This window comes from Pleurodeles waltl, chromosome 2_1 (genome assembly GCF_031143425.1).
Source record: "Pleurodeles waltl isolate 20211129_DDA chromosome 2_1, aPleWal1.hap1.20221129, whole genome shotgun sequence".
Lineage (NCBI taxonomy): Eukaryota > Metazoa > Chordata > Amphibia > Caudata > Salamandridae > Pleurodeles > Pleurodeles waltl.
The window spans coordinates 31553020-31565126 of NC_090438.1; the positions used below are offsets into that span (position 1 = coordinate 31553020).

Consider the following 12107-nt stretch of genomic DNA (forward strand, 5'->3'; position numbering starts at 1 on the left):
CCCTGGTGTAGGCAAAATTGGTGTCAGGCATCATCACTCTGGATCCATGTCAGAGTCGGCGAGGTGTATAGGGTCGATGCCGCCCACGGGCCCGGGCAGCGGCGGGAGCGTCAATGCCTGAATCAACGTTGGGGAAGGTCAAAGTATGACTGAGGCTGGTTCAGACCTGGGAGCGGATCCTTGGGTGCCCCTCAGAGCTGAGGCCACAGCCGCCAGCACAGAACCCGAAGGGGCACCTGCCAACTCAGTGGGGCCCAAGGGCGCACCAACTGGGCTGGCCTGCTAAAAAATAAGGGCACATGGCATTACAAAACTCTGAGTTGGTCAGGGGTGGCTCCAGCTCCCGGAAAGTCGGGGAGGCGTGGAGCCGACCCAGGAGTAGGCTTTAAAAATGGAGGCCTAGAGCGAGGGGGCTCCTTATCCTGCTTTGCGTCATCCGACCAACGGGGTGAAGTCAAAGAGCACTTGTAGGACCTTCCTCTCGACCAAGACCGGGAGCGAGGTGGAGCAGGACAGTCTGGCAGTTGGAGCATGACTTCGGGTCGTGGTCATGCTCCAAGCACCACAAACACACCAGGTACGGATCCGTCACCGACATCATGCGGTGGCAGGAGTCACAGGGTTTGAAACCACTCTTCTCGGAAATCCTCTACACACCAGAAAGGTCAAAAAGTTAGTTGAAAATCCAGTCAAAAAGTGACTGAGGGTAGCTCCTCTCCAGATCTGTGCGTAGGCTGGCGTGGAAAGAAAAGAACTGACATCAGCGCACCAGGGTGGCTCTTTTGTACGACCCACGATGTCATATCTGGCGACCATGACACCAACGGCAGACGCGGAGTCGACCGACACCACCTGACGGCACGCAGAGATACTGCCTGGAGAAAAATCACTGTATCCAGACTGATGCTTGGGGGAAATTCTAAGGTATGGAATCTGCAACTAGAAGTCTCTTTCAGATTACGCCCACAATCAAGCACCACTGCCCTCACATTATGAATAAGACATTCATAACACAGTGTAAAGAATTTGTTTATTAGGACAACGTCAAAAAAGCCATTTACCCAGTGATATATTCTATATCAAAGGAGTCCTGGTACTGCTTTCACCCAGGAGGAACGGTTACCCTGCATCTTTATTTTACATCCGGATGATTTTGTATCTATAATGAGCTGCCATTTTAAAGACAGCAGTTCTATTGCAAACAGAACAGCCAATTTATGTATTACACTGTTACAGCATCGTGTATAAGTAAAAAATAGACCCCGTCTGGCATTCTGACTGCGTTTCGAGAATTCACCAATCCGGCTCTGCTCCCATGTGTTCATCATACAACATGAAGAGATATTGAATGACTCCTCGTTTACATGCCTGTAGTTGTCCACAAAAGTACTGTATTGAGTTTCTCAGCTACAGGTGCGTAGCCTGCTTATCTTTTGGACTATTTTTTGGAGACAGCATGGCCAATGAAGAGAGAGGGCTGCATCTGTTCCCTTTCCGAAAATCATAAATGACAGCAAGCATATGTGTAGCGCGGATGCTGGACCCAGTGTAGCAGGGCACCTTCCAATGGTCCAGAATGAGAGATGGCAGAGACAAGATATATAGTTCAGGGCTATTTTTGTCCAAAGGGCCTGGTTTCATGGACAATGAAGTCAGACTGAGAAGAAGCAGCGTTTTACCACGGGAGGTAGCCAACCTATAGGGCCCCTTTCTAGGGGTATCTCAGTTTAAAGATTAATGGCCCGATTCACAAGGGTAAACTTAGACCAAAAGTTTAAGTTTACAACTTTTGTTATTCACAAAGGTAAGCTAAGTGTAGTATCTTTATGTCTGCATTCGGGGTGGAATCCCTGCACGCACGGTGCGGAGACTCCACTCACGGTGCAGAGATTCCGCCCGAGTGCAGAGATTCCACTCCAGGTGCAGGGATTCCACTGCGGGTGCAGAGATTCCACTGCGGGTGCAGAGATTCCACTCCAGGTGCTGGGATTCCACTCCAGGTGCAGAGATTCCACTCCAGGTGCAGAGATTCCGCCCGAGTGCAGAGATTCCGCCCGAGTGCAGAGATTCCGCCCGAGTGCAGACGTAAATTTACTAATCGTACTTAGACTTTTGGTTTAAGTTTACATTTGTGAATCGGGCCCTAAGAATGGTGATATGTTGAAAAGCTTCGAACTGACCCCTCACTTTGTAGAGTTTTACCCACAAGTGTATAACATGGGGAATGACCAAGGGTGGAGGTTCAGAGTGGGGACATCTCCCCATCTCTGGTAGGGATACCATAACTGACTGTCTGTGGTTCAAGCATCAGAGTACGCCAGCAATGGTCATATGTGGTCAAGAATGATAGCCTGCTGGGTGCAGGACAAGAACTGGACACGGACTACAATCAGAAGGGAGGAGTTGGAGTTGTGTGTGGCGTGTCAGTACCAGAGTCAAGATTTGTGTGGGACCTCAAAATCCACAATAAAGGCTGGAAGTCTGAACATGTCGGGAAAACAGTCAGACCACTGACATACATGCTGCAGAACCTGGAGGCAGAAGAGGGCCTTCTGGTAGTGTGGGAAATGGTTGTACCCAGTCCAGTGCTTAATTTGAGCCGGTGGTTTCCGGTGCTCACCATCAGCAGTTAATTGTCAACACCGGCACTTATACCAGTCTAGCACATGATGGCACTGTTTGTCTAATTTACAGATGGGCACAATCATTGGTAATTAATTCAATATACTTTAAAAATTACTAATCCCTACCGCCTGAGCCATTCTTATAGCTTTGGGGGCCTGAAATAGTCTGAATTGTCGCACTTGTAGGTGTGTGATGGTCAGTACTTGTGTTGGTGCCGTCATTGGCTGCACTGGCAAGGATAATGGGTGGTGGAAACCGCAGAGGCCTCCTGACGAGGGCCTGGGCACTGATTTGTTTTTTTGCAAATTAGGCATGGTTGTGACCACCCGACCAAGACGTGTGTGATCTAAAAGTGAATCCTGATGAGCCTCATGGCACAAAAGGACAAAGATGGACACTTCTTGTCCAGCAGACCAGTTGTAACTGGTTTTGCACCGGTCGTTTTGAAGATTCTTTATTGGAGGATCTTGAAAGTGAATGACAAAGCCAACCGGCGTTCGCAGTTAGCTAATCCCGAAAAGAGAAGTCTCCCATGAAAGGCGAGGACTCTGGTGTCAGAACCAAAGACTGTACTTGCACATGGGAAGGTGGAGGCCCATGAAATTATTTCGCCAAACATAAAAGGACCAAAAGCGTAACCTGTCCTGGTGACATAAAGCAGGGACAACCCCACAGGCACTTTGGGCCTGATTGAGATCTTGGCGGACGAGTTACTCCATCAAAATGGTGACGGATATCCCGTCAGCCGAAATATAAATCCCATTATATCCTATGGGATTTATATTTTGGCGGGTGAGATATTGTTGCAGTTATGATGGAGTGACTGGTCCTGCCTGCTCAACCTGACTGACTCTCATCCAGCCCCTCTGACCTGACTGAAGGAAAGAGACAGGAGCTGGAAGCTGTGCTCTGCTCTTGAAGCCTCCAGAAGCCACACATGAGTAATGTACAGGAACTTTCCCTGCCTGTCCAGGCAGATGAAGTGTGGAATGGACCTGTCACGTTTAAACTATATATCTTTACAGTGATTCGTCCAGTTTTTATGTTTGGACCACTTTTAATTGCAAAGTAGTTTATAATTTTACTAAATTGCTTTGGCAGCTTTGTAGAGTGATTTCTTGATTCACGTGTTGTGCTGAATGGCTGATCGCCAATGCACATTCTCTGAAGTTGCCTTCCGCCTCGGTTCTGTGCAACTAAGGTGGTAGATGTGGCTGTCTTAGAAAAGCTTTGCTTACCTGGCTAGGAGCTATGTTTGCAAGATGAGTAATCTAGCTCCTACAGGAAGTATGACGTTTTTATTTAAGTTTCAATACTGGTCTTTGATTGTTTCTAAACACTACCAACAATGTCAGAGAAGGGAAGGGAGACAGTGTTTTTGTGCAGGGTTACACAATTTTTAAGAAGTAGAGAAGCCGTGATTTGAGGCCCAGTCTGTTGGCTGCACAGAGGGTTCTTACCCTCGAACCATGAGCTAGTCTTGTCATGGAAGGTTCCTCGCTGGATGTGGGAGCACCAGCCACAATCCTCTAGCATAGGAAATGTGGACCTCACCCTTTCCATTACTAGATATTGATGACAAGAGAGGGGTTCTGAGATGAATAGCCTCCATTTAGCACACAAGAACACACACACATACACACAAACCCCTTCACCCCTTCCATCCACGCCCCTCGCTTTAGTCTCATATTCTGTACTCTGAAGGCAGCGGGTGTGATGTTTGGAGCTTCCAAGGGTCGCCCAGTTTACTGCTCAGAGCTGCCCCAGTCTGCCGTTCTTTGGCCTTCCTCCTCCTCATCCTCCGACCAGCTTAGGCTGTCGTCTGAGTCTTCCCACTCCTCATGTGGTGCCTCGAGCTTCGTGGTGGGGTCTACGAAGCCTTCTTCTACCACCGCAGTAGGGCCTGCACGTGCTGAGCGGCTCTGGGGGTGCTCCAGCCGGCCCCACGTCACGGGGTCGGCCTTCCTCAACGTGATCTCCACCTTGGAGGGAACCATGTTGACAAAGCTCTGATCAACATCGATCACCTGAAGACACAGAGAAGGGACAGTTCACTTTCCAGGAGTATTCCACCTGGGGACAAAGAATATACCAAACACAGACCACAGTGACACAGTACTGCAAGGCTACAACACAAGTAGGGAGAAGCGCTCTCAATGGCAGTCAAAACAAACTCTAGACCAGGTTCTATATAGAATTTCAAGAAGCAAATCCGAATTAGTTGTCCTTTATTTCTTGCTTGGAAGTTATAAGGACACAGCCAACATGTTTCGTCCCATAACAGCAGGGCTTCCTCAGGGCCAAAAAACCAAGTTGAAATGTGGTAACCAGAAGCTCCAGAAGGTTGCTGTTCTACTTGCAACATCACCAGTAATATTATTTGAAAAGTCAGTTCCTCATGCACATAATGGATAACAAGTGCAACGGGAAGGCACCAATAAAAGTAGGAGCTATCTAGGAATAGAAGCACTTGGAGCGCAGGAAGTGGTTCGACTCGTAGCTATCTTACAGTCGGAAACCAGCAAAGATATAGACTGGCGGTCACTGTGAAAGGGAGGAAAGGAGGGGTACCAAGGAAGTATTAAATGCAGTTAATAAGCATGAGGTCAGTTAACTGGAGATGGAAGAGTGAGGGGACGTCCAGAGCAGAAAATAACACAAAGGCTTGAACAAACATTATAGGACACAAATGGCCCCCAAGGGGGAAGTGTTGCCCTTGACTTCCACGATTACTCTATTATTATATATATAGTTTAGTAGAAGGAAAGTTTTTACCCTATTTCCAGATCAATCATTGTAGGGTCATCAACAGGACGATCGAGCCAGGCTGTGTTTACCAGCAGAAGAATAACCGGGAAACAAACTCGTGAGACGTGTATAAAGCCCGAGGGCCCGGCTCGGTCATCCAATTCTTGACTGATCCCTTTTATTTTGCGGCCAGGTACCAGCACATCGGTATATATTTTGCAGAATAATAGGAAAGTCCTTTCTGCTGGACCCCGTGTGGACCACTGGAGGAGAATAACAAGTAATATTCTTGGTGCCTCCACTTATTTCTATCACCCTGATGATGAGCGTACACCGCCTAATCTGGAAATAGGGTTGAAACGTCGACAGAACACACAATTGTGGACTGGCTTTCAAATTGGTTATATGTGGATGTGGAGATGTCCCAGGACAACATTATTATGTTCATTCCAGTCACATGTGTATATGTATATAACACCAGTGCACTTTACAGTGTGCCACACAGGAGCACTTTATTTTATGTCATTCTAAGTTTTTTTGATATTGAATAAAATTTCTATTTTCCAACCTTTCCTTCTACTACATCATATATGTAATAGAGTGACAGTGGAAGTCAAGGGCAACACTTCCTCCTTGGGGACCACTTGTGTCTGATACAGTTTATACCCGGGTCCCTGGGTTATGGGTTATTTCCCAGTGTTCTTGAAAACAATTAGCCTGCTAAACCTGGGAAGGGGAGGACTAGCCACAATTACAGCCTTCTCCATATCCCAGGGACTCAGGTCAGGGTGGCGCAGATGGGCTGCTGAGGTGCACTGAGTCGATACCTCCGAGGGCCGTGGCTGCCTCCTGGTGCCTGCATGCAGGTCAAGAGACAAGAGCTCCCATACACAGATCAACAGACATACAGACACTTACAGACCACAGACACCTACAGACCACAGACTGACGCAAACTGACAAAAGCTGAGGGGTGGGGGCACTGACGCAGGACTTCATACTTCCTGGTGAAATACACATTTATCTTCAGTACCTCTCCAGTCATTCACCAACACACTTACAAACACCTCTGAAGAGAGATGAGGAGTGCACGTAACCACCCACACACAGATCAGTAAACACACACAGGCACCCACAGGATCTTATGAGCACAGGCATACAGGTGCCCGTGTGGAAAGATGAAGAGCTGTACAAGCATCCGGCCACAAGCAGAAGGCATAGAGGAATACCTGCTCACAGGCGACGTGCCTCATGCCTGCTCACAGGCGATGTGCCTCATTCCTGCCCACAGGCAGACATGCAGATACCTGCTCACAGGCAACGTGCCTCATGCCTGCTCACAGGCAGACATGCAGATACCTGCTCACAGGCGACGTGCCTCATGCCTGCTCACAGGCGACGTGCCTCATGCCTGCTCACAGGTGACGTGCCTCATTCCTGCTCACAGGTGACGTGCCTCATGCCTGCTCACAGGCGACATGCCTCATGCCTGCTCACATGTAGACGTGCAGATACCTGCTCACAGGCGACGTGCCTCATGTCTGCTCAGAGGCCACGTGCCTCATGCCTGCTCACAGGCACACATGCAGATACCTGCTCATAAGCGACGTGCCTCATGCCTGCTCACAGGCGACGTGCCTCATGCCTGCTCACAGGCACACATGCAGATACCTGCTCACAGACGACGTGCCTCATGCATGCTCACAGGCGATGTGGCTCATGCCTGCTCACAGGTAGACGTGCAGATACCTGCTCACAGGCGACATGCCTCATGCCTGCTCACAGGTGACGTGCCTCATGCCTGCTCACAGGCACACATGCAGATACCTGCTCACAGGTGATGTGCCTCAGGCCTGCTCACAGGCACACATGCCTGATACCTGCACACAGATTACATGCTTAGCCGCCTCCTCACAGGCAGACATGCCTGATACCTGCTCACATGCAGACACTCTTCATGCATTCTCACAAGCAGACATGCTTAATACCTGCTCATAGGTGACATGCCTCATGCCTACTCACAGGCAGACACGGTTCATACCTGATCACAGGGGACATGCCTCATGCCTACTCACACAGAAACATGCCTGATACCTGTTCACAAGTGATGTGCCTAAGACCTACTCACAGGCAGACATGCCTGATACCAGCTCACAGGTAGGTACGCTTCATACCTGCTCACAGGCAGACATGCTTCATACCTGCTCACAGGCAGACATGCTTCATACCTGCTCACAGGCAGACATGCTTCATGCCTACTCACAGGCAGACATGCCTGATACCAGCTCACAGGTAGGTACGCTTCATACCTGCTGACAGGCAGACATGGTTCATGCCTTCTCACAGGCAGACACGCTTCATACCTGCTGACAGGCAGAGATGCCTGATACTTACTCACAGGCAGACACACTTAATACCTGCTGACAGGCAGACATGCCTGATACCTGCTGACAGGCAGACATGCCTGATACCTGCTCACAGGCAGACACGCTTCATACCTGCTCACAGGCAGACACGCTTAATACCTGCTCACACGCTGACATGCCTGATACCTGCTCACAGGCAGATATGCCTAATACCTACTCACAGGCAGACATGAGGGATACATGCTCACAGGCAGACACGCTTCATACCTGCTCACAGGCAGAAATGCTTCATGCCTTCTCACAGGCAGACACACTTCATACCTGCTGACAGGCAGAGATGCCTGATACTTACTCACAGGCAGACACGCTTAATACGTGCTGACAGGCAGACATGTCTGATACCTGCTCACAGGCAGACACGCTTAATACCTGCTGACAGGCAGACATGCCTGATACCTGCTCACAGGCAGACACGCTTCATACCTGCTCACAGGGAGACATGCCTGGTACCTGCTCACAGGCAGACATGCCTGGTACCTGCTCACAGGCAGACACGCTTCATGCTTACTCACAGGCAGACATGCCTGGTATCTGCTCAAAGGCAGATATGCTGATACCTAGTTGTAGGCAGACATGCATAATACCTCTCACACAGACACTCCTGATACCTGCTCACATGCACACACACATGATATCTGCTCACAGGCAGACCAGCCAGATACCTGTTCATAGACAGACACGTCTGATACTAGGAGTGGGCGTAACTCGTGTTACTACCTAAGATTTCCATGAGGTTACACATAATTATGCAACAAGAGTAGTTCTGTGTTTAACAATATTTCTTAGCACAAAAATGCTCCCTCCTGTCCAAAATGGGCCCAACAAGGCATTTTGTGCTTCAAAATAGTGCTAAGTGCAACATAACATGAAGAGCGAGCACAAAATGTGCTTTTTGGGTAGGACTTTCCCCCAAAGTAGTCCTGGCATTGAGTGCTATTTTCTTACTGCAAAATGCACCCTTGCTTCCAAAATGGATGTGAGGACGTACTTTGAGCTAAGAAATAGCGCTAAATTCAGCAGAACATGAATAGAGAGTCACCGCTCAGGCTCGCTAAATGTGCTCTCCGTACCCCCAAACTACTCTTAATTATGCAAGTAGGAGTAATCACGTCATTGACGGTAATTCCACATCAAAGAGGAACGTGAAATTACCCAAATTACTCCAACTACTCAGACATCATTGAAATTCAGGCAGGCATGTCTGATACCTGCTCACAGGCAGAGATTCCGGATACCTTCCCACAGACAGACATGCTTCATACCTGCTCACAGGCAGACATGCCTGATACCTGCTCACAGGCAGAGATTACTGGCACCTTCCCACAGACAGACATGCCTATACACGTGCACAAACACTAGGAACCTAGGAGTGATACAAAGGGCCATGCTAAAAAGACATGAACTACTCACGTTTGCAAACCGACCAACAGACGTACAAGCATCCTTACAGCCATTCACAGATATACAGAGAGGAACAGACATGTAGACGCCCAACACACATGGATGGGTGAACACACAGATGGATGCATGCGGAACTGTCACCAGGGGCTGCTGGAATCTGGCCACATGTAACCAGGCATGCACATTCATGACACCATGACTCTATTCGGCTGGTGTGTGTGCGGAGAACACACACACCTGGGATGGGCTCCGAGGGGGGCTGGAAATGTGGACTTGGCGGTGGTTGAACTTATGGCTAAAAAGCTAAAGACGAAGATAGTAGACTGAAGATGTTAATAAACAAGCATTTGCAATGCAATAGGTCTTGCATTTGCTTGAGTTAGAGCTATTCGCGTTGTAAATGCATCACCGGAGTTTTCTTGGCACATACATTACTCAACCCTTCCGCATAATTTTAGTGTCCCTGCAAAAAGCAAAAGCACTTCCATTTACCTTCGTCCTCTATCTGCACCAAAAAATGAAAATATTGCCATTATTTATTATATTATTATTTTGGGGTCCCCCTCAACCTAGTGTGGGGGCCCAGAGATGACCTAGACAGAAAACTGTGTTGTGCTGACCATTTTGAAGGTGGTCCCATTGTCCTAGGACCACCACACTGTGAGTTTTGTAAAATGAATGCCCTGCAAAGCATTATGGGGCAAGTTTCCGAGGCAGAATGTAATGCAGTGTAGCCATATATTTATCCCCTAGAGAGTGTACGGCATTACACATTTTCAGGCCTGATAGCAGGCTTACTGCAGTGATATTATAAACAAGGCCCTTAAAACACAAACTACTCCCAGCTGCAAAACTAAAGTCCCAGCCATGAGAGAGCTTAAAAAGACACTACCTGGTGGGAGGGGTTATTTCTTTTGGGCCCCCCAACCTAGTGTGGGGACCCAGAGAGGCCCTAGACAGAAACAGTGTGTCATGCTGAACATGCCGGTGGTCTCCTTGTCCTATGACCACCATATGGCGAGTTATGGGCAAAAATGTTTTGTAAAAGGAATGTCCCACAAAGCATTACGGGGAAGAAAACATTGTAGTATCTTGAATGTAATGCTCAGAACGGCCCCTAGAGAACACCATAAACACAAACTACTTCCAGCTGTAAAACAAAAGTTCCAGCCACGAGAGAGCTTAAAAAGACATTAAATGGTGGGAGAGGTTACTATTTTGGAGTCTCCCTCAACTTTGTGTGGGGAACCAGAGATGACCTAGATAGAAAGAGTGCGTCATACTGAACGGTTTGGTGGTGGTCCCATTGTCGTAGGACCACCACAGGCTGAGTTATAGGCAAAAATGTTTTTAAAAAGAAATGCCCGCAAAGCATTATGGGACGAGTTTCCTGAGTGCAGTGAATATTGTGGTATTGGCTGTCCCCCTGTGCTGGGAGAGCCGCTTTGAGGATCTGTATTTTTTGTGTTTTAAATGCTCCAGTTTGTATATGTTTCAACTTTGAAACTTGTATGTGAGTGGTACTCGTGAAAAGCGCGTCTCAGATCAAGGTTGCGCTATATGAACCTTTAAAAAAAAAAATTAAATAAATTAAAAAGAACCTCCCTCCAGCTTACAGTCTTTTTGCGCAGACACCACAAATAAACAGCGGCATGCTCAAAACAAGGAAGAGGAAGAAACAACATACAGCCACGCAGCTCAAAGTGGCGAGGCGAAAGAAAAAAGTAGTGCGCAACACTAAGGTATCTAGCCGATCATGCAATAATCCATGTAACAGGGTCAGTCTGCAAGGCAGTAACAGAGCAGCCTCAAGGTGATACAAACCTAAAGCATTTACCTACGAAATTAGGGGAATTGTGAAAGGCAGGCCATGCAACGAATGAAAGTGGTGGGCGTCAGATGAGCGTGGTGCAAGCCCACAGATGTAGATTACAACATGTCGAGAGACAGCGCTTGCGGGCTGCCTACGCTCATTCTAAAAACACACACTTACCCCCCAGAGGTCTAGCTCCTTGTGGAAGACTTTGGTTCCCTCAAAGGGTATGTGGATGTCCAGCTGTGGAGAGATAGGAATGGGGGTGTCAGGCCTTGGTGAATGAACATGTTACTGCACATCAAGTGCAAACACAGCATTCCCCGATCTCAAGAAGTCTTTGTGGTCTGCTCTTGGCTAGACGGCTCCTCCTGGATGTGACTGAGGCCCCAACTTCTGTGACACTGCCCTAACATCGGTGACACTGCCCTACCTTCGGAGACACTGTCCTACATTTGGAGCATCTGCCCCACCTTCGGAGACACTGCCCCACCTTCAGAGACACTGTCCTACCTTTGGAGACACTGCCCTAACATCGGTGACACTCCCTACCTTTGGAGACACTGTCCTACCTTTGGAGACACTGTCCTAACTTCAGAGGCACTGTCCTACCTTCGGAGACACTGTCCTATGGGAATGGATCAGTTATTGACTGCAGTCATCCCATTCATTGGGCCTCTTCTGCCTTCACACCCATGCAGGGGTCTGGTGAAGGACTACGGGGTCTTTGCTTTGAAGACTCTGAGGGTTATTACAACTTTGGAGGAGGTGTTAATCTGTCCCAAAAGTGATGGTAAAGTGACGGATATACCACCAGCCGTATTACGAGTTCCATAGGATATAATGGACTTGTAATACGGCTGGTGGTAAATCCGTCACTTTACCGTCACTTTTGGGACGGATTACCACCTCCTCCAAAGTTGTAATAACCCCCTACGTCCTGCTGGAAGGATGAGCCACTTGCTGCAGTAATCTCATACTTCTGGGCCCCTCTGCCTTCACACACCGGGGGGAGGAGGTCCCCCCCAGTATCTGACTACATAGCTCCACCTATGGGCACACTGGGGGTTATTACAACTTTGGAGGAGGTGGTAA

At 48.4% G+C, this 12107-nt stretch overlaps 1 protein-coding gene across 2 annotated transcripts in view; it reads right to left on the bottom strand.

The window, feature by feature from the left end:
- Positions 1-1013: 1013 nt before the first annotated feature.
- ITGB1BP2 (integrin subunit beta 1 binding protein 2) overlaps positions 1014-12107 on the bottom strand; it is a 140185-nt gene continuing 129091 nt past the window's right edge. For both annotated transcript variants that reach the window (XM_069209176.1, XM_069209175.1), the window contains 2 exons: positions 11193-11255; positions 1014-4652 (listed from right to left, as the gene is read on the bottom strand). In XM_069209176.1, the coding sequence (XP_069065277.1) occupies positions 4371-4652; positions 11193-11255 (345 nt within the window). In that variant the 3' untranslated portion in view covers positions 1014-4370. The remainder of the gene's footprint in view (positions 4653-11192; positions 11256-12107) is intronic.